The 22,676-nt window shown below is 39.8% G+C and overlaps 5 protein-coding genes across 9 annotated transcripts; 1 reads left to right on the top strand and 4 right to left on the bottom strand.

Annotated features, from left to right (window-relative positions):
- The first annotated feature begins 1,698 nt into the window (after positions 1-1,698).
- On the top strand, positions 1,699-6,685 carry LOC103440766 (ATP-dependent zinc metalloprotease FTSH 4, mitochondrial-like). The gene is made up of 7 exons (XM_008379466.4): positions 1,699-2,095; positions 2,865-2,955; positions 3,160-3,423; positions 3,759-3,995; positions 4,100-4,224; positions 4,599-5,075; positions 5,447-6,685. The coding sequence occupies exons 1-7, from the start codon at positions 2,069-2,071 to the stop codon at positions 6,380-6,382; spliced, it is 2,157 nt and encodes a 718-aa protein (XP_008377688.3). The 5' UTR covers positions 1,699-2,068; the 3' UTR covers positions 6,383-6,685.
- A 1,522-nt stretch (positions 6,686-8,207) lies between these two features.
- On the bottom strand, positions 8,208-10,401 carry LOC139187575 (probable leucine-rich repeat receptor-like protein kinase At1g68400). Its single transcript, XM_070827051.1, has 2 exons — positions 9,615-10,401; positions 8,208-9,374 (listed from the first exon to the last, which is right to left on the bottom strand). The coding sequence occupies exons 1-2, from the start codon at positions 9,656-9,658 to the stop codon at positions 8,300-8,302; spliced, it is 1,119 nt and encodes a 372-aa protein (XP_070683152.1). The 5' UTR covers positions 9,659-10,401; the 3' UTR covers positions 8,208-8,299.
- LOC103440860 (probable leucine-rich repeat receptor-like protein kinase At1g68400) lies at positions 9,729-10,364 on the bottom strand. The gene has a single exon (XM_070826808.1). It carries the CDS (start codon positions 10,362-10,364, stop codon positions 9,729-9,731), a length of 636 nt encoding a protein of 211 aa, XP_070682909.1.
- Positions 10,402-15,498: 5,097 nt separating the features above from the next.
- LOC103440764 (NDR1/HIN1-like protein 13) lies at positions 15,499-16,877 on the bottom strand. Its single transcript, XM_008379463.4, has one exon. It carries the CDS (start codon positions 16,552-16,554, stop codon positions 15,739-15,741), a length of 816 nt encoding a protein of 271 aa, XP_008377685.3. The 5' UTR covers positions 16,555-16,877; the 3' UTR covers positions 15,499-15,738.
- Positions 16,878-17,456: 579 nt separating this feature from the next.
- Positions 17,457-22,248, bottom strand: LOC103440765 (uncharacterized). Of its 5 annotated transcripts, none has more exons than XR_530146.4 (8): positions 21,807-22,182; positions 21,630-21,729; positions 21,388-21,508; positions 20,747-20,868; positions 20,538-20,659; positions 20,100-20,259; positions 19,780-19,892; positions 17,457-17,741 (listed from the first exon to the last, which is right to left on the bottom strand). XR_530146.4 is itself a non-coding variant. In XM_008379464.4 (7 exons), the coding sequence occupies exons 1-7, from the start codon at positions 21,961-21,963 to the stop codon at positions 19,865-19,867; spliced, it is 810 nt and encodes a 269-aa protein (XP_008377686.3). In that variant the 5' UTR covers positions 21,964-22,248; the 3' UTR covers positions 19,421-19,864. The 5 variants fall into 5 exon arrangements, 2 of the variants coding, with proteins under 2 accessions (XP_008377686.3, XP_008377687.3); XR_011583982.1 differs by having other exon boundaries at positions 20,100-20,186; positions 21,807-22,174; XR_003775249.2 differs by lacking the exon at positions 17,457-17,741 and having other exon boundaries at positions 19,421-19,892; positions 20,100-20,186.
- Between the last annotated feature and the right edge of the window lie 428 nt (positions 22,249-22,676).

The raw sequence follows: 22,676 nt of genomic DNA, 5'->3' as shown, positions 1-22,676 counted from the left end.
TTGTATGGCATTTCCGGGAAAGGCTCGGCTTAAAAAATGTACATGAAGCTTCCTCCTCATATGGCTTCTCTAGGGATGGAGGTAAGCCCAACCCCAAGCTTTTGCGGTTAAAATTTTTGTACACGACCTCGTCTTTATTATGGACGCTTTATTCTGGCTCCACTTCTGAAAAGTCAAGCCGATACAGTATGCAAGGCGAAGAGCTTTGCATGGAGATAAGCTCTCCTAAAGAAAGAGGTAAGATGCATGTAGCTTCGATTAGAATAGTCCTAATCTTAAGGAGAAATTTTTCAGTATGCTCAAAACATGAGAATGGTAAATCACATGTCATTATATAAATGGGAGGAAGTTTTATTTTTCAAGTGTTCCTTCATTTGTATAATAACATGTGGCGTATTACTTGTGATTCGGACACACTAAAAAATCTCTCGGTCGAGGGAGACAGAAAATTGCCATTGTTGTGGTGTCTTCCTTTTCCAACCCTTGGGCCTTGGCAGCCAGTTACTTGACGACTAAGGATTTGGGTTGGGCCAAGGCAATTGTCTTATTTATATTGGGCTGTTGCTTCAATCAATCTATGACAATAATAACCATATGAAGATCGGCCGGTGAAGGTTGCACCACATTCTAGATTCTACACTCCCATTTCCCCACCTTTTTTAATAGACTTTTTTTTTTTTTTATCATTTTTTTATTTAGGAGGGGAACTTGTTATCCTTTTCATTAATTTATGGGAACCAAGGCAATGATATAAGCTTACTAGTTTTAACTTTTGACACAGAAGTTAAGGTTTTTTTTATTCAAAATAGTCCCTTAAATTGGCATATAACTCTCCATTTTGGTATTTGAGACTTAAATTTGATAGAAATTGTCTCTGAGTTGTCCACTGCCAATTATTTTGATCATTCCATGAAAAATCTCTGTTAAAATAAGAAGAAAAAAAATTGAGGGTTAGAATTCACCATGATACATCTGATCCACGCATAATATCATGAAAAATGAAAATTATATATTTTCTCACCATCCCTACAGTTGCATTTCTACCATATATGTCTTTTTCATTCCGTCGAAGATGACAAAATTACCTTAATTTTTGTCAAATCAGTTTGACCCATTGTTTATTATACTAAGGGCATTTGTTCTTTTGGTATTTATTTAACTAAGATTTTTCACAAAATAATCAAAATAATTGACGGTGAACAAATTCAGGGACTACTTCTATCAATTTCAAATCTCATAGACCAAAGTGACGAGTTAGGTCAATCTCAGAGACCATTTTGGTTAAAAAAACTCAAAAAAAAAAAAATGGAGGAAAGAAACGAACACATGATCCAAAGATTAAACATTATTATTTGAGCTACAAATTCTAAGCTCGTTATGCATATGTGCACAAGAATAAAACTATCTACTAAACCCACTAGCACTACTCAAGCTACACACGCTTTGTTTGCTAAGTTGGGAGGCATCAAATTCGATTTTTATGAATAACGAATTTTATACATAATTATAATATGTAACTCAATCCGAATCTCTATCTTCCCATATAGTTTGTATAGACAATGCTTTTGTAGGAACACTTTCCATACCACGAACGAACCCCAAAGTTACAAAAAGCAAATGTCTATCAATAACAATTAACAAAACCCTAAAAAAATTAGCGGACGATGAATTTCAAGGCAAAAAGGAAGGTCGGTGTCCATCCATGGAACTCAAAAAGAATCCATCCCTCCAAGGGCAATGTGGAATTCCAAATATCCACTCCTCCAAGGGTAAAATGGGGTTCTAAATATCCATCCCACGAGGGCAACATGGACATTTCACATCTAATCACGCTCTTTGGACCCTAAAATACCTCTCTCCTCCCCCCTTCCCTTACCCCCAAAAACCTTTTAATCTTCCAAAGCTCCGGTCTTTCCCCCGTTTTCCTTCCCATTTTCTTGCCAGCCAAACACCACCGCCAGCTTCTGAACCGACCCATCAACGCCTCCGGTGTTTTGATTAAGAGAGAGAAAGGCCCGGTGAATCTAGAGAGAGAAGCAGTCAGACATTTTTGGTCTTCAAGCAAGAGATGGCTTTGAGGCGCCTGATCACTCAGGTCGGTTGAATCTCTCAGCTGGGGGTTCCCAAATCTATAAAATTTATGCAATTTTTTATATGCGATAGAATTGTTTTCCCAATGAAATAGCTTGTTTCTGTTACTTAATCTCGGAAACCCTAATTCCTGTATTTTGATTGTTCAGTAGTTTAGGAGTTTGGTATTAGGTTAATTTCTGCACCCGTTTTGTTCATGTTTACGATGTTGCGGTATACGGGTTTGTTTCGATCTTGAGTTTTGTGGGTTTAAAATAAGGAGATGCTTACATTGTGGAGACGTTGGAAATTTGTAATTTAGATGTTGATATCTGTACCTATCGGGAACCCAGTATGAGGTGGACCTTTTGGACTCGTTACGAAAATCGGGTGTTATCTACCAGCAAATGAAGGAAGAGTTAGTTGATAATTCCTTTTAGGTGGTTTAAGGGCCTATTAGGATCGGTTGAGGTTGCGTTGTTCCTCTGAATAGGAGTTTGTGTAGTCATATTTTAAGGGTCGGGTCACCTCGTTTGATCTTAAAAGAATGAAGAGGATTGATATATTTCTTGGAAGGAGGAAAATGAGTATACTATCATCCAAGTCCCTCCCTTTCCATCGTTGAGAACTTGCAATTAATGCCTTAATGAATGCTGTGCTCGAGGGTGTTTTTCCAATTAAGTTTTAATTTTCTATCTCAATGAGCAAAAGGATGGAACCGTTTAATTGCCTTCTTAGACATACTTCTGTTGTTTCTTCGGGCTCTTTTTAACTCTATGTTCTTTCGTTAACAGGTTTCCAGGCATCGATCAGAGTTGGGACAATTGACAAAAGTGGTTCCCAGAACTTATTTTCCTGCCAACAGGTTAGGAGGAGGTGCCGGAGGTAGGACATATTCAAAATATTTTGATTGGTATATTTCTATTGTCATTCATTTTAAACTTGCAAAGAATTATGTTTCTTGTTCATTATCTTGTCAATTTGTTCCTTTAGGTACTTCATTGTGAGGCTTTAAGTGAACGACAGAATACTCTTCTCCATTATCTTCACTTATAGAAATGATCTCATTTTTTTTTAAACCTTATGCAGGGAATAAGTTTTTAAGTACTCAAGAAAGGTTCAAGTCCAGTTATGTTGGCAATTTTTCTCGTAGAGTACGCGATACCGATGAAGCTAGTGAAATTTCCTATCTAAAAGAACTTTACCATCGGGGTGATCATGAAGCAGTGATAAGAGCATTTGAAAGTCAGCCATCATTACATTCTAACCCTTCAGCACTTTCTGAATATGTGAAAGCATTAGTAAGAGTTGGCAGGCTGGATGAGAGTGAGTTACTCAAGACATTGCAGAGAGGTGGGTAATGGAACACGGTTATGTTTCCTTTTTAATTTCTACCAAAATTATACCCTAGTTCGTCTTTATCTTGTAGACTTGTCTGAAAGTGTGCTAAGCTTATGGATGAAGTAGAGTTTAGTGAAGCTTAGTTGGATGACGGTTTTTTAGTACCCTGCTTTTTTACAATTAAATTCCCTTTTCTTGTGTTAATTTACAGGGATCTGAACCTTCTGTTGAATTTTCTGTGCGAACAATGTTACACTTAGCACTTACTTTTTTAGCACTTACTTTTTTAGAGTTTTTTCACCTTGACCTGGCTTATAAATTTGACTCCTCGTCTACAAATTTTGTAGGCGTCGCCAACTCTGCAAGGGAGGAAGAAAGCTTTGCTGGCTTCTCAGTTCTCAGTAATGTTGGAAAATCAACAAAAGAAGGTATTCTTGGAACTGCAAGTGCTCCTATTCATATGGTGGCTAGAGAAGGTGGTCAGTTTAAGGAGCAGCTGTGGCGTACGATTCGCACTATCGCACTGGCCTTTCTTTTGATATCTGGTGTAGGAGCACTCATTGAGGATAGAGGAATAAGCAAAGGTATTACCATCTCTTGGTGCTTTAGGCTCTTCTGCCAATTGATTAAGATGCATTTTGAAAATGGTGAAAGTTTTTCCTTTTAATTTTCCATTTCCACATTTCAGGACTTGGACTAAATGAGGAGGTTCAACCTAGCCTGGAATCAAACACAAAATTTAGTGATGTAAAGGGTGTTGATGAAGCTAAATCCGAGTTAGAGGAAATTGTTCACTATCTGCGAGATCCCAAGGTAAATGAATCAACATTATGTATAGAAGAATATGTAATATGAAGACCTTTTAGTCATTACCCTAAGTCTCCTGGTTTCTGGGATGGGGGCAATATCATTGCTACTTCATCCAACATAAGGTGGTGATTTTGGAAGTGACCTATTGGAGCAAAGGGCTTGAAATGGTTTCGATTCACTCGATAAAATTTCCCCTCATTTGCATTGTGGTTCTTAAATCAATTCAAGAGTACAATCTTAAAAAACCTTGATCTTGTGGAGAAGATGATATGCCAAATCCATCTTAATTGGTGCCATTTGTTTCCAATGCTTGCACTGTATTTATCTTTTTTTATAACTGTAGAGCGTACCCCTTAATGAGATTTCCCTTGTTGCAGCGTTTTACTCGTCTAGGTGGCAAGCTCCCAAAAGGTGTTTTGCTTGTTGGTCCACCTGGCACTGGAAAAACCATGTTAGCAAGAGCCATTGCTGGAGAAGCAGGGGTGCCTTTCTTTTCATGCAGCGGCAGCGAGTTTGAAGAGATGTTTGTTGGTGTTGGGGCTCGAAGGGTGAGGGATCTTTTCTCGGCTGCAAAGAAACGGTCACCATGTATAATATTCATTGATGAGATAGACGCAATAGGAGGAAGCCGGAACCCAAAGGATCAGCAGTACATGAAGATGACCCTTAATCAGTTACTTGTTGAACTTGATGGTTTTAAACAAAATGAAGGGATTATTGTCATTGCTGCTACTAATTTCCCAGAGTCTTTGGACAAGGCATTGGTGAGACCTGGACGGTTTGACCGGCACATTGTTGTCCCTAATCCTGATGTTGAAGGGCGAAGGCAGATTATGGAAGCCCACATGTCGAAGGTAATCTTTTTATGATGGTTTTGATAGACTCTGCCTAGAATTTGAAAGGTCTTTGGTTACAAACATCGTCTGCAGTAGTCTCATGCATTACACATCGGAATGAAACATAATATGTTTGAGCAATATGGTTTATGGGCATATTTTGGTTGTCATTGTTTTCATTATATGACTTTGTATTTTATTGATTGAAGAAGTTTAGGTCCATAAAACCAATTGGCAATATGTGAAGTAGCCCAACCTCTTATAATCGCTTGCAAAGTTTCTACTTTCACTGATGTGGGACTCTTTTACCTCCACATCCTCACATTGGTGCAGCAGATTCTTTAGAACTAGAAGTCATTCCATGACTAATCAAGATGTTATTTTGACAGGTTCTGAAGGCCAATGACGTTGATTTGAGTATTATTGCTAGAGGAACTCCAGGGTTCTCTGGAGCTGATCTTGCGAACTTGATCAACATTGCTGCTCTGAAGGCTGCCATGGACGGTGCTAAAGCAGTGAACATGGCTGACCTTGAATATGCAAAAGACAAGATTATGATGGGAAGCGAACGCAAGTCGGCTGTTATATCTGATGAGTCAAGAAAGCTTACAGCTTTTCACGAGGGTGGCCATGCACTTGTAGCTATCCACACCGATGGTGCTCATCCAGTTCACAAGGCAACAATAGTTCCTAGGGGTATGTCGCTTGGCATGGTTGCCCAGCTACCCGAAAAGGACGAGACAAGTGTCTCCCGGAAACAGATGCTTGCACGGCTCGACGTTTGTATGGGGGGGCGTGTTGCAGAAGAGCTCATCTTTGGAGAAAGTGAAGTTACTTCCGGTGCATCAGATGATCTCCGGCAAGCTACTTCGCTTGCTAGAGCAATGGTTACAAAGTATGGTATGAGCAAACAAGTTGGGCTTGTCAGTCACAATTACGACGACAATGGTAAGAGTATGAGCACAGAAACTAGGCTGCTCATTGAAGAAGAAGTAAAGAACCTCTTGGAAAGGGCATACAACAATGCAAAAACCATCCTCACGGAACACAGCAAGGAACTCTACGCCCTCGCTAATGCTTTACTAGAGGAGGAAACACTGACCGGAACTCAGATCAAGTCCTTGCTCGCGCAAGTAAACTCCCAGCAACAGCAGCAGCAGCAACCGCACCAGCAAGTAGTTGCAGCAAAGAATAACTCGCAGTCTAAGCCAGTGCCACCCTCCACACCCAACGCGGCTGCATCTGCTGCTGCTGCTGCAGCCGCAGCTGCAGCTGCCGCAACTGCTGCGGCCAAGTCAACAGGCATTGCTCCTGCCGGATCTTAGCACAGGCCAGGTTGATGAGTTGCGGGCATCTATTTACCCGTGTCAATGTGCATATAGTTAAATTTTACTCTCACCAGCCTATCTGTTCGGCGTACTGTATTACGCTGCTGCCGCTGAGGTATATTTTGTGTATCTCCGTAGCCAGAATGACTGGGATTTAGACGAGTTGAATTGCGATCAGTCAGTGTAGGGGTTATAAATTCTAATTAAGGCACCGGATAACATCCCCTGTCTATTTTTTGTTCTTCATATTTCGGCCTCTGATGGTTTTTATTTATACAATAAAAAGTACTGGATTCTAAATTTTGGTCAAATTTTTTATTTTTCCTTTGCACTTTTCATTCCCCCTCCCCTACAAGAAATTGTTCCGAGGAATTCTGGTGTTCAGAACTGAACCGTTTGGTCATTTTATAAGCAAATTGCATTCAGTTTTGCCATTTATTGTGTTACACGAAGTATATCCCAGAACGTTGCACCTTTCCTGCGGGTCGGAACTTAGCCGACAAGGAATGTCACTGTCTTTGGACGGTACGGCCGCCGTTCATGGGAGCTTCTGTCACCGGCTCCCTTGTCATCAGGTCACCAACTTTCTTGAACTTCCGGTACCGTACAGATGTTAGCCCCCATAAAATAGCCTAAAAAAATCCCAACGACGAAGCCCCAAAGTTGCGCCGCTTGTAAAGACCAGCGCAAAAAATGCACAGGGGACTGCCCCTGGCCCCCTACTTCCCCTCCAACTACCCCACCAACTCTCACAACGCACACGAACTGTTCGGCGTCGGAAGACTCGAACAACTCGTCACCGCTCTTCCTCTCCACCTCCGAAACCCCGCCATGTCTACCATCTTCGTCGAGGCCAACCAGCGCGCCAAAAACCCTGTTGGAGCTGCCAGGCCGCTGTCCGGTCGCTACTCTGTTCCATCAACCAGCACCAGGCGGAACTTGACCGCGTGCGCCACCAGCTTGAATTGCGCCCCGGCGGCAGCGATGTTATGGCGAAAACTTTGGAGGACTTTCTAAGTACAATGTGCGTACCGGAAATGTGTGTGATCATATACAATTTCATCAGGTGCAGAACTTATTTCCAGAACAAGAAAAACAAGACAGTGTTGGTGCAGAATTGACGAAAGATAGAAGTCCCTTTTCTGAATTGAAACAAATGAACTCGTTCAATACATACTTTGGCTAAACTCAGCTATAATTTATGTACAAGCTAAATACAATTAATTAAACTTAACACGACTGATTAGTCTAACTAATCACCACAGTATTTGACAAACTCTACTTTGTTATATGCTGCTGACATGGTTCTTAATTAGAGGAGCAATCTGATGTGGAGGCAGGTACACTGTCAAGAACCCCGTCGAGCTTCGCCTCTGATCGGCGACGATGGGGAAGTAAGGGGCTCATGGTTAAGCTCATTTTATCTCCTTTTGGTAAATCATTGATTCGATAAAATTTCTTCAAACAAGCATAAGTATGCATTAATCTGTAACAAAATCGTAGCTAATGCTGAACTTAAATACTCTAGCTACAATATATTCGTCGCTATAGACGAAGGAAAGAAAGCCATTAAAGTGATGGGCAAGACCTTGGCATCATGCGCCTTTTTATAGTGTTCTCCGGCCGGCGAATTCGGCGTGTATTTAGAAACGTGACTCAAACGTATCCACGGATAAGATATTGTGATTAACGTTTCGCATCTACGAAGGTTTGGAATTTATTTTCATATCTAATTATCATAATGTCAGTCATCTTGTAACTCGTTGACTTTGTGATACAACTTAAAGTCAACAGGTTTTAGGTTTGACTCGTCTTATCGCAATTTAAAACAATCAAAACTCTCTTTATTCAATGATTCTTACAAAACATTTAACACACTATGCATTAAATTAGGCACAGTGAAGCTTTTGGGAATCATGAAGTTCTTGCAGAATGCGAAGATGAAGAAGAACCAGAAGTGAGCTCATCTAAAATAAACTTAGCCCCATCTTCTCTAACACCCTTGTTCCGAATGCCGTCGATCATCCGATGCACAACGCCGATCGTCGGGCGATCTTTAGGCAACGGAGTCAGGCAGAGCAGGGCCACCTCCAAAAGAGCCCACATTTCGCCCTCCGACGCTCTGTCCCCAAACAGCTCAAAATCCAACACTTCCCATGTATTGCACTCTTTCTGCACCGCCGTCTTAACCCACGCCGCCAAATTCGTCTCTCCTTCTTCCGCCGGCATCCTCCCCGTCGAAATCTCCAGCAGAACCACACCAAAGCTATAAACATCGCATTTCTGTGTAAACTTTCTCGGAGTTTTATCATTGGACACCATCAGTTCAGGAGCTCTGTATGCACTTGATGAAAACGGAGCAGGGAGGAGCTGCTGGAGTCCGATGTTGGCAAGGCAGGCGTTCCCCATTCGATCCACCAATATGTTCGACGAAGTGAGGTTTCCGTGCAAGAGCTTGGATTTACTGCAGCCATGGAGGAAGGCCAGTCCCTCCGCAGACCCGGCAGCGAGCTTCAACCTTGCGGCCCAAGCAAGCGGCGTTCTTCCAGGTCCTCGGTTTCCGTGCAGCGCGGAATGCAAGCTTCCGCCCGGGAAGAAATCGTAGACCAAAAGCAGCTCGTGGCTCGAATTGTGGTAGGCTCTGAGGGCGGCGATGTTGGGGTGCCTCAGCCCGCCAATCTGCCTCAAAAACCCATCGATTTCCTTCTCGCCATTTCTCCTCTCCCTCACCCTCTTCACCACCACCGTGTCTCCGCTGTCCATCACCACCTTGAAAGTGGCCCCTACGCTCCCCTTCCCCAGCATCTGCGCCGACCTATGATGCACGCATACTTCTGTTTGGTCCTCCCGTATCCCATATCCGATAGTTGATCGGATACGAAACTTGCCCGATGCTCTCGATTCTATCTCGTCCGACACGTATTCTGGTTGATGGACACGAATTTGATATGATGGATACACGTATCCCGCTTTTAAGATACATTTACACCTTCAAAAAAAGGTAATGAGGAAAAGAAAATTAATATGAGACATCTATAATTGAAAGTTGCTAAATACAAAGAGCTTCCCTCTAATTAAAACCATGAATATGACTCTCACACTTCTTCTACTGTATAAAGAGGATTAGATTTCGAACTTTCTTTCTTTAACAACTCAAATGTACTTGAATTTGAATGATGAATTATGTTTTAAAATGTATATTTTTATTGATATAAACATTTTTATTTACCGTATCCATAGCGTATCGTATTTTAATTTTTGGAGATTTTTCATATCACCGTGTCGTGTCGTATCATATCGCCGTATCCGTATCCGTATCCATGCTTCATAGCCGCCGACGCCTTCAGCAGATCGCCCACCTTGTCGACTCCCCTGCACCCTTCCAACACCGCCATGTCTTCGCTTTCTCTGGGCCCACCACCAGGCCCATTGCCACTAGACGGGACCCGCCGGTGAACGAGTTGGACTCGAGGCGGAGAGTTAGCAAGTGAGGCAGCTGAGCGAACTCGGCCAGTGGGATTTCGCCGGAGAATTGGTTGTGCGATAGGTCGAGGCGCGGGAGGTGGCGTTGGCGGGAGATTCCGGCTGGAAGGGCTCCATCGAAGCGGTTGTGGGAGAGGTACATGTGGTTGAGGTTGTGCCACGCGGAGAAGTCGAGGGAGGAGGAGAGGCGATTGCGGTTGAGGCTAAGAAGCTTGAGGTGGGCGAGTTGGGTTAGCTGGTGAGCCGAACCGGTCAGGTTGAGGTTCTCAAGAACGATTCTGGTGACTCGGCGGGTCGCCGGGTCGCAAGCGACGCCAAACCAAGTGCCGGAGCAGGGGTCGGAGGAGGCGACCCAAGAGGAGAGCGAATTGAAGGTGTCGGTGGAGGATTTTAATGCCAGCAGGGCGGTGGTTTCTGGGTTTGAGAGAGAGAGAGAGAAGAAGGAGAAGAATAAGAATAGTGAGAAAAAATGAAAACTCTTCTGCTTCTGCAACATTTTTCTGTTGATTTTGCTTCAGATTCTCAAGAAAGTTGGGGAAGAAAGAGAAGGAAGAGGGAAACAAAATCAGAAAATTTTCATTGGCACCAGAATACAGTAGTATTAAGAAAAGTTATTAACTTTTTAACAAATGCATTCTATCATTTGTACGCAAGGTATTAAATATCGGTAATATTGAAAATATCGGTAATCTGAAAACACGGAAATATCGATGGAAATATCGGGATAATATCGATATCGATAAAAATTACATGGAAACCACGGAAATTGTAAGGAAAAACTTGGAAATTTTTATTGAAACTTTGCAGGATGTTTATTTAGTCAATTATCTATTAGTTTATCATAAAAAATTGGAAGGAAATGCATTGCATGATGGATTTAACTAATTTAAGTTGATTATATAACGAGCTGACAAACATTGTGAGTGTAGAAAATATGTAGTAATTAATGAAAGAATTTTAAACACATCATAATCATTTATATATAATGAATTAGTACAATATTTTACACTTTATACATTGCATGGTAAGATACATGAGTGACTTATTACCCTTTATTTTTTTGATTTAAGAATTATATGTTTGTGGGGGTTTTATTTAAAATTTATATTGAAGATGCTCTTAAATTATGTAAAATTGTGATTGAAAACAATATTTTATTTTATTTTATTTTCAAAATGCAAAATGGGCATTAAGAAAATTGCAAAGAAAGAGTCCCACTTAATTCCCAAAAATGCAAAAAATCCCAACCCAGCATCTTTCTTCATAACCTATCAAAATCCCTATTGCCGTCAGACTCTTTCCCTTTTATTCCCACTTTGCCTTTTAGTCGCCTATCTCTCTCTCTCCATCCATATTCTCTCAAATTCCTCACTCTCCGCATGTCCGACCCCCTCCGCCTTCCTCCGTTATCCCTCCCTTCCGCTAGATCTCGGCACCCCCACCTGAGAAACCACCCCCACCCACCCACCCAACTGATCATCATCTATCCTTCTCCCACTCCCACACACACGCACAGAGACCCACATCGGCAGATCAGCTTCTGCTTCTCCCTCGTCGCCGCCGTCGTCTCTCTCCTTTCTCTCTGCACCGAGGGTCCGAGACCCACATACACACACGCACACCCATCATCATCAGCAATCTCGTCTTTCTCCCTCTCCTTCTCGTCTCTGCAACTCGGCGAACTCCAGCAAGGCCGTGCGTGTCGACTCACTTTCCGAACACATCCGACGGTTTCACGGCAAACTTCATATATAAAAACGTTCATCTCGTCTTCTATTTCATTTTCATACCTAGATCGGAGTCTAGGGTCCTGTTTTATAGTCGGTCGGAGCTTTTACAGCTCCGGCGTTCTTCTCCAAGTAGGCCAGTTCCGATATTATCGATAATTTCGATAATATCGCGATATTATCGATAATATCGCGATATTATCCCGAAAATCATTTGGATATTGAAAAAAAATCGGTTCCCCTAAAAACCGATAATATCGGCGATATATCGCCGATATTATCGGCATTTCGGACCATGTTTGTACGTAATATACTATTCTATATTTCGGTCATAATAAAAAATCTCTCAAACAAAAAGAGAGTCAGTTACAAGATTGGTAAATTACGGCCAGTAACTAGCTCTTGAGACGGAAAAAAAAGAGACGTTGGGTAAACGATGAGACGTTTTTCAATGTAACCGTCACATGAGATAGTACATCACGTGTCGTTATATAAATGGTGAGATGTGTGTGTTAAAAAGTTAATAACTTAAAAAATAAAATTTCCCACCACTTACATAAAAACACGTGATGTACCATTTGTGTTCCCGTTATAACTAAAAATTTCTTGTAAACAAGAATGGGTTGAGTCCACTTGTTAATTTGTCATGACTCCAAAGAGTGTTCCAAAACTGCGGGAGAGTTTCTAGATGAGATATTCGATAGGTCTGTCTGCTTAGAAGGTGTAAGACTAACGTAGAAGGAGAAGTTAAAAGCAGACCTCTAAATAGTACACATTCTTCTCTCATGCAAAATTAAAAGTATTTAAGTTAATAATAGTTTTTAGTTCAATATTGAGTGTTTATTTTGTGAGAGCAACGATTACTATCTATATTGAAACAATCTTGTAATGTTCCTATTAAAATCAATGTAAGAAGACGATACACAATTCCCATCTATGAGTGCTGAGTATTAAGATTTAATTAAAGTTTCAATCCAAACCAGATTAGAGCAAGTTTAAACTCTTCAACAAGACCTTTACATATCAATTTAAAACGCTACAACCAGTTCGTAGCATTCAAAATCATACTCATATTCTAACAAAACAACTATCAAATAAAGCGTCGTGTGAAATTGACGTACATAATAGTCCTACATTCTTATGCGAAAGCAACGAAACATTCAGATAACTTGATTAGACACCGCTACACAAGATTTTTCCTAATATGTGAGTGGGGTAAAGTATTTATAATAAATAAGGGTTCATTTGTTGGTGCAGGTTTTTTGTTGTTGCTATAAACACGTTTTGGGAGGTCGACTCTGAGGTGGTAGGGAGGGTGGTGGCCACTGCCAGTAAGTATTAAAAGAGACAACTTCATTTGTTTTGATTTTCATTACTTTAATTGTGTCTGCTTATAACCACTATGAGTGTGTGTGGTGTCTTCTGCATTATTATTATTATTTTTTGTTTGTTTGTCAAACGATATATTTTGTTAGATTAGTCACCTACGGGGTTTGAACTCACGCTGTTATGCAAAGTTCATAACCTTTTCACCATTGTGACAAATGGCAACTTGCCATTATTAATATTTGTTGATTAAGTGAACTTGTCTTCCATAGTTCGATGTATCCCAATCAAAAGGAAAGGAGGCAAACAAATGAATCATTAAATATAGTTGTTTCGAATATACGACATCTCATTGTTTCAAATACACTTAGTGCTTTATTGTCAAAACCAAAATCATTTATTGTAAAATGTAATGCTAATTAGACACATAAAATTAATCGCAATACTAACGCATCATTCTTTTATAAAAATAGTTTCACAAATAATGTACCAAAAATGCGATCAAGTTTGCATATCTAAGGTCTAGTCTTAATCATTTTCAGTAGACACCACCATGATTGGGGTAATCACGTTTTTACTTGCAAATCAAGTCTACTTACCAAAATGTAATCCAATTATATACCATTCTTATTATTACCCACAAAAAGAAAAAGGGTGGGTTCTTCTCCTTCACGATCGTATCTTGAAAAACATCAAGTACGTTTTTAGAGAGGCAAACGTTCTAACAGATGCTATTATTATTCTCATTTCTAACAAACAACAGCCTGGCAAATCAAATTTGTCATATGGAACTTCAGTATACAACATATGAGCGTAATATGATAGCGGACCACAAAATAGTTATCATTTTGTCACTAGAGTGAGCGCACAAGTAGTGAGAAGACTCAGAAGAATGAGGAAATGTTTTAGGATTACAAATAGGTTTAAAGTTCGACATTCTAATGTAACAAAAAGATAATTGTCATAAGTGCGATTAATCCGTTATGAATATATCATTTGAATCCATAAGATCTTGCTCAACATGTTCCCTAATTCGTATGCTTATTGAAAAACATGCTGATTAAGATCAATCATGCACACAAATGCGAGCTAATCTAGCCATACATGCATGTGAAACTCACAAAACATAAACGATCATAATCAGCTCACGCCCGAGGACGCCACGTCACCTAGGACCCCTTGTCCTTAGTTATTTGAAGGTAGTAGAAAATGAGGACATTGGATTTGGAGCACTCGAGCACGATGTGCTATACTAATCAGCACCAACAAAGACACATTTGCTGGTAAACAATAATATCCTTTTTACCGAAAGTATATCACAAAGACACATTTGCTGGTAAACAATAATATCCTTTTTACCGAAAGTATATAGGGCATATGAGAGTTGACCAGAGGGCCATCAAATCCATTAAGGTCACCTAAAGAAGTGGGTACCCCTTAGATTTCTAGTACCTCAAAAACCAGTGAGTCAGTGAGAGTGGCGTGAGCTTATTGAATGCCAAAAACAACTAGGGTTTTATTATATATTCTCCTCGGGCAGTACTATTCACATACGTTTTTTTTTTTTAACTTTTTATACATTTTTATCTTTTAATTTTATTAAATTCATTTAATCTGACGATAAAAAATAAAAAAATATATGAAAGATAAAAATAAATGTGTAAATAACGCCACTTTATTAATGTGAACATGAAAAACTCACAGTTACCAAATCAGAGAGACTCGAAAGAGGTCAATGTATCTATCTGTGAGATTCTGTGTAAAAAGTCCATCGTAATTGGTAAGGACAGCCACTAAAATCCACCGCCCCTCTTTTTTCATCTGATCACTAGATTTCCGCAGGTTTTGTGCTATTACTTTAGATGATGTTATCTACACATTATTTTTTATCTTTCACACATCCGGTCGAGCAAACAATTTTTATCTTTCACACATCCGGTCGAGCAAACAAATAAATTAAAGAAAATTAAATGACAGAAATTATGTGAGAAATATAAAAAGAGGTGCGTGCATGAACAGCACTGCCTTTTACTTTTTCCACCTAAATGCGTAGACAAGTATTTTACCCAAGAAAAGCACTTTTCTAGGAAATTTGTTCTCTAACTTGAGTTGATGGGACACACGAATACAAGCAAAGTGATTTCGCACTCATTATTCTTCTTCTTCTGCACTTATTCTTTTGTTTCTAGCATCAAGATTCCAAATCAAAGAACATGAGAGAGATAGGTAAACAAATTATCGCTCCAAAACAAAACGTAGAGCGGAGAAGAAGAATCATAACACCATAAAAACAGCTTAAAAGCAAAGCAAAACAGCTAGCATTTTTGGTTCTGTTATCCTTGAATGCACAATTACACGTAATTACGAGAAATGCAACCGAGCTGCCTAATTACGAGAGATTCTACCGTGTAATCAAAGGTTGTGTTCTAATTAGGGCATTTTAGTGATGCTCTGTTCATTGGCCTTCACTGAAAAGTATGCACTTATTACACTCAGCCAAATGCCACATAATTGGAAGACAAATTACACAACAATACTAATAATAATAATAATAATAATGTAGCATGAAATAGAAAATAATATGAAAATTAATTGCCATAAAAAAGCCAAATTCATCACTTACAATCCCCAAAAAGTATTATGAAAAGAAAAAAGAAGAGATGGATTCAAATTTGAACCCCAAATTTGCACTTAAAATCCTACTTAATTTTTCTTGTGATCACCATTTTGTTTTATCTTTTTAATCCTCCTTCTCAAAAGTTTACAAATCCCCCATCGAAAAACCCACGATTTAAGTAATAAAGAAAATAAAAGTGATTAAAAGGTCCATTTCCAGATCTTGATCCGAAGATCAACGTTGCACTTGGAGTTGGAAACGGAAGCCACCGACGGTGTCTTACCTTTTGGTACAACCCCTTTGATTCCTTCACACGTAACCCTAATCCCCACCTTCTTGCTCCTCAGCTTCCCCATCGACAGCTTCACTTCGGTGTCTATCTGCAGCCTCAGCGCCACCCCGCTCTGCTTCCTCAGATCCGATCTAAGCGACTTCACCGACTCGACGTCGAGATCCTGCGACGTTGACAGTACGGAGCGGAAGAAGGTGCTGTTCTTCGTGGCGCTCGTGAACGCCGGGATCGACCCGTTTGCGACTTGGACGTCTCTGGTGGTGGAGAGTAAGAGAGTGAAGGGATCGTAGGAGAAGGTGAGGTGGTTGTTGGGGTTTTCGGAGGTGAGGGTGAGGTTGAAGAGGGTGGCGAGGTGGGATGTCGAGAAGTCGGCGGTGGTGGTGAGGTTGAGCTTCGCAATGCGGACGGACGTGAGGGTGAACTCGGGGCGGTGGGGGCGGTAGAGGATGTAGACCGCGGCGCCAGCTATGGCGGCGAGGAGGGCGACGGCTATGAGGATGAGGAAGGACCAGAAGCAGCAGCAACAGCATAAATTGCGGCTGCTCCGGCGGTGGTGACGGTTGTGGTACTGGGGTTTCGGGCGGTATGGCTGTCTGAGTTGGGGTTTGGTACTTGGTGGGTTGGCTGTGGTACCGGCGGTTGTTGCGGCGGCGGGTGCGGCGGGTGCTGCGGCGGCGCCGCCGTTGGCATTGGGTTTGGAAGATGGGTAGACTCGGTCTGTCATGGCGAGAAATGGGTTGGAATTGGATTTGAGAGAGAGGGTCTGGATTGGTGTGGAAATTGTGAGGTTTTGGAGAGGGAAGATGGAGGAGTGAGAAGGATGAGAAGGGAAAGAGAACGGAGGAACCAAAAAAATAGGGGGATGATGCTTCCACCTCACACAATGTTAAGATGGATCTTTCCTGTAAATTTCTTCACCTGTAAATATTACCAATCACTAATCATTAATTACTAATCACTAATCGCTGCCACTAAGCTTATAGGAAAGGGATCCTCATAGGAAAGGGATCCTCTCCTGATCCCTTTCACCTTAATTTTCTCATCAAATAATCCGGACCTTTGAAATTTGATCAAACGGCTAAAAATACAGGCATATTTAAAAGTTATAATAACTTCAGTCGTTAGATCAAATTTCAAGAATCTAAATTGTTTGATGAGGAGAATTAGATGAAAGGGATTCGAAGAGGATCCCTTCCAAGCTTACCAACTAAAGCCTCCAATAATTAATTTTCAATAAAAATAATACAAATGAGAAGACAAATAAATCCTCCTATGTTTGATTTCGACATGTGATCTAGTTTGTATGGTCCAGATGTGATGGAGTGAATTGTCAGAAATGCGGGGTCCAATCTCTTCTGCATAATTTCCATTTTGTTGATGGATTTCTATTTTTCCTTCAAATGTTGATGCCTAACCTTCCATTTTTTTTTTGGGTCAGAGCCTAACCTTCCTTAAAAATTGACATAATGGCAATTTCCATATTTACGAGCGGTGCTATCCACACACTTATTTTTTATTTTTTTCATATCTCCCTTAATTTTTAATTGTCAAATTGAATGAATTAAAAATGATTAAACAATAGAAATTAACATGATGTGTGTAGCCTGTAGAAGCTAAAATAATGCGTGTGGATAACATCACCTTTATTTTTATATATTTTCATGAACATACTTAGGGTAGGTAGGTGGTAAGTAACCAGATCATGCTGTAATAAGCGTCGAGTATTTGTTACGCGCATAATTTGATTTGTAATCGGACATTAAGAAAAGAACATGATATGAATATTAAATGGCGAAGTATTAGGAGCACGACCGTGTGAGCTGATCTTGACAATTCATACTTCTGAGAATAATTTCCAAGTATCTGATTCACCACCCCACGAAGCAGGCACTAAAGCAGCAATTTGAGAATCTGCAAACACAAAAGCTCTATCTTCATTGACATGCATGAATGACCAAAATCAGCCTATATGCTTATAAACAACTTAAATTTTAATAAAAATGATTTTCATGCACTCATTTTCTCTGTATATACACACTAGTGTAATTTTTACCTTAAATCGGACGTGTGCGTGCTATTATTGAACCGAGAGGCCACTTAGTACTACGGTCTACTAATATTCCTATTCACCTTTAAGTGAGAGGTTTTAGGTTCGATTCTTGCCAAAGATGAATTTGAGTCACATTATTGTTAGTCAATTGTGAGCCTTAACTCACTCCCACTCACTCACCCTCTTAATGTAAATAATATATTTTGATAAAAAAAAAAGACGTGCGCATAAAAAGAAAGTTATGGTGTAGAAATGATTTTTTTTTTTATATTTTAAATATTGTATTACGACATTAAATTGGACCCATTTAGCATTTTGGTTGGTGAAGGATCAATTTTAATTTTATTTTTAAAATTGGGAAATATGTAAAATGTTATTTATAGTAAGGGAAACGAGAGAAGAGACAAGGAAGCAAGGTCCATAAAAGCAAATAGTACCCCCACCGACGACTCTAGGTAGCAGGTTAACAATAATTTATTAATCATGACTTTGACGCAGCTTCCACAGTAATTAGTTAACTAATCACGCTCAGTGTGGCTCAGTCAGTGGTTGCATTAACTTTACTCCTAAGTCTTGAACACAATTAACAAAATTATCTCCTACTCTCATTGTTAATATGAGTGTGACAATAATGGGATACTAAGCCTTGTGCCCACCAAATTTTGTTGGTAAAGTTTCTATGGAAATTCCCCTCGTATCGTAAAGTTTTTTATCGCTTTTGGAACCAGCTGTATGTCAATCAACTGACGGAGTTTGATCCTAGGACAATCCACCAATTGCACAAGATTTTCATTTAAAACGGTTGAACCTGATTTTGATGAACCCTAATTTCACTTCGATTAAGCAACAAAATGATGGAAGGAAATGACAGATGCAAGTTACGACAATTGATCACGACAGTGTCTTGACTCTCTTGTACCCTAGTTCGGATCTCATTCCCCGTAAATTAGAGTAGATTACAATATCGGTTCACTTTGAGGTGTATAGTTGTCATCGTTCTTTTATCAGTTTGGGCTTTGCCAAGGAAACAGAAGTTTGATGCTGATGGGTCCACCAACTTTGGATTCTGGGTTGAAATGGGAATGTGTTGGTTTGGGCTGCTTTCCTCCAGTCCATAAAATATAATTGTTACATTATATGTGTATATACTTTTAATACATAATATTCTAAAAAATAAATGTTCAAATAAATTCTAGGAAAGGGATCCTCTCCGGATCCCTTCATTCTAATCCAACAAACCAAGGGATCCGTGCCATTAAAAATTGATCCAACGATTGAAATTATTATAACTTTTAAAGTGAGTCCCTGTTTGTAGCCTTTGGATCCAATTTTAACGGCATAGATTCTCTGATTTGGTGGATTAGGAGAAAGGGATCCGGAGAGGATCTCTTTCCTAAATTCTAAAACAATGCTGACATCACATGACACAAAAACATGCCTGTGTTCCTTTGTGCACATGTATGCATGTGAAGGAATTTTGTGCCAATGCCATACATGTGCTCTAAAGGTGATGTGTAATTTCAATTATTCCCTCAGAAGCTTTACTACAACCACAACATCAAAGTCTTATTCCAGTAAGTGAGGTCGGCTGCCCTCGCACAGACTATATCCATACTCAAATTTAGGGTTTGACACAATTACAGTAACTACAGTTACAAAACTTTGGCCTTTGAACCTCTTTCACTTTCCCCTGCGCTGTGGCGGCCAATGGGCGGTCACCACGTCACAGCCGCAGGGAGAGAGCAGTTCATTAGAGGGGAAGGGACATGCTTGACTAAATTCATGTTTGTTTTGCACTTGGATAATAATTTATTCAACCCAAAATTGATTAATCTAATTGCTCAATGGCAGAGACACATGTTTGACTAAAACTGGAGAGTACTACGGAGCAGTCTTTACCTCCAATGACTCCTCATTTACAGAAAGTTTTCGAGCATCTGATAGCCGCTGCGCAGAAAACGCCATCATCTCTGCCTTGCCTCTATCACAAGCATTCTTTAAGGGCGTCTATTCTGTTATCAAGACTATTATGTAAGAGGAGGAAGTACTTTCCCGAATTTCCCCAAGTTTCAGCCGATAAATTCAATCACATCAGTAAAAAACGGAAACATGGGATAGCCATTTTAAACCAACAAGAAAACGCAAACAATTTAACCTTTCATTTCATACAGATTATGATATAGTGAGAAAAGTACAAACGAAATACAAAACTATCGCACCTTTGACATTTAATCTTTCTATTCATGAGCATAATACTGAGCAGAACAGGGACCATCACTAAACACAAATGCTCCAACGAGTGTCCGCTGATAATGAAATGATTTGCACGGTAGATTTTTTTGTCAGCAACAGATTCAAATTTGGAGAGAAGGTAAACCCCTGTAAAGAATTTGCTTTTATTTTTCACTGAAGAATGAATTGCTTCTATACTTTGTAGTAATCAACAGTTCTCATTGGATCGGAATGATCCTTGGTGGAATGCTTTAGTAATATAGATATTATAATAAGCTACACTCACAAACGAAAAGGTTTACAACGGACTAATAAAAATACCATTTCTGTACACAGAATCACTTGTGCAGGGAGCGGTAAATGGACTGATTAACAAATCATACTATTTTTACTCAAGAAAATAAAGATTAACGAACATGGCCTACCTGCGGCCCAAAGCCAATATCTTGAGTGAGTATATTTTGGTGGGAACACAGATGACATTGTTGGAATTGCTATACACGGAATCAACTGGAACATCATGTACAACCTGATATCATTACACGTTCTGCAAAGAAACTCATCCATACCTCCATTAAGTGTTTAACACAAGACCGCAGCGGAGATAATACAAAACTTAAAGCACAACACTAACCTGTCATATGCAATGCTAAGAAAAGCAATGAAAAGAAGTGCAAACAGACAGCTTAAACCGATCCGTCCTCCCAGTCTCTCCACTATAAAACTAGAGAAAAGGGAGGAGTATGCAATCATCATCTGCAATTCAGAATCTACTTCAACAATGAAAATAAACAGAGAGAAACGGATTGTGCATGACTAGGATCCAGATACTTGGTTAACAACAAAATCATGGACCTCAACAATTGATTACTTTCTTTCACTCATGCTCTTTCTAGGAACCTCCCGTGGTAAACAATTGCACCACAACACATTCATATTTCCCTTCTGAGTGAAAAATTGATTAATTGTTAAGTACACACTTCTGATTTTGAAATTAACGGAAGGATCAACGGTGCAACAGAAGTTCAAGACTAAAGACAACAGAATATACTTTCGAATTCATGTACAAAACTGCAACTCGGGAATGTTTCAGGATTGTTTTCTCAATTATTCATCATCAACTAATGGATATTTTTAGAGCAAGTGTCACTAATAACTCTCTCAAGCATCTCAACGAAAACGAAAACGAAAACAAATGAACAAACAAACAACCAGAGCAAGTGTCACTAATAACAGCTAAAACCGAGTGATCTTGAGACTGATTGAAATACTAACCGGCAAGGTGTCCCACGCTACTCTACTATCGGCAGGCTTCAAATGATAATAAGCAGACCCAAATGCAACCCCTGCTGTTCCAGCATAGAATAGCGCCCAACCCCAAACCTCGCCTGGCAAACTAAAACCAGTTTCCAAACAACACCAACAAAAAAAAAAAAAAATATTCAAAACTCCATTCAAATCAATGCAACAAACAAAATCACTGCACGAAGTAATACATAATCCAGAAAGTGCAAAACCTGATGTTGAAAAACCCCCCTTGCACGCAGAGCACAAAACCCAGAGCGCCAACAACCAAAAAGGGGAAATTTGTGATCACGTTCAAGGTATTAGGCACTCCTGTGAAAAACCCAGATCATAAAATCAAACAAAAACATAAATTTCAGAAAAAAAAGAGAGAAAATGAGAAAAATTACCCAGAAGATTGCGCATGTCGGCGTACAGATGGTGTTTGGGGGAGTGAGGAATCTTGGGAGTGACCAGAATTAACAAAACCCAACACAGAAACGCTCCTCCCCATATCCGCCTTCTCTTCCCTCTGATTGCAAGCTGCTGAGTTGCCATCCACACCATCCCTCTCTCTCTCTCTCTCTAAAAGTCACTCACTCACTGCGCTTCTTTCCTCTTTCTACTAATGATTCGAATATGTTCGACGAAGTGCCAACTTTCTTTTCGACAAACGTTACTGACTGGTTCGGCACCTTCGCGGTGGTGGTTTGTGGTGGTGGTGGTGGTGGAAAAAGCCCCTTTCGGAATGGACCCGTCGAGTCGTTTGTTTTGTTGTTTTGGTTTGGCTACAGGCCAGACGTGTCAGGACCATAAATATCCCACGTGGGATTGATGTTGGTAATCAATGGTGTAAAATTGTCTGTGATATATCAATAGATGACAGTATGTAGAAGTCAAAAGGTCGTCGCGCCACTTCGTATCCACCCGCTTCTTTATCAATAAAAGACAGTCGCGCACGGTAGTAATTCACGGTGTCTGTTTGATTTTTCTTTCGTCTTCTTTATTTTATCTTTACAGTTAAATTTTTAAGCTTTTAAGTTTTTTTCATTAGTTTTTATTTTTTTAATATTCAACATGTTATCAGTACAGTTTTTTTTATGAAAACTAATTAAAAGAGTTTGAAAATTTTGAGTTTTAATGATAAGGACAAAATAAAGGGTAAAGTGAATAGTATCATGATTGACTTTTTAGTTTTAAAATGTGATTTTTCGTTAAAGTGAACAGTATCAAGTGCTTTTCGTTAAAGTTTTTTTTTTTTTTTGTATTTTAATAATTTT

This window comes from Malus domestica, chromosome 08 (assembly GCF_042453785.1).
Source record: "Malus domestica chromosome 08, GDT2T_hap1".
Classification (NCBI taxonomy): Eukaryota; Viridiplantae; Streptophyta; class Magnoliopsida; order Rosales; family Rosaceae; genus Malus; species Malus domestica.
The sequence above is the reverse complement of the archived record's forward strand: the minus strand, read 5'-3'. Positions and strand labels throughout refer to the sequence as shown.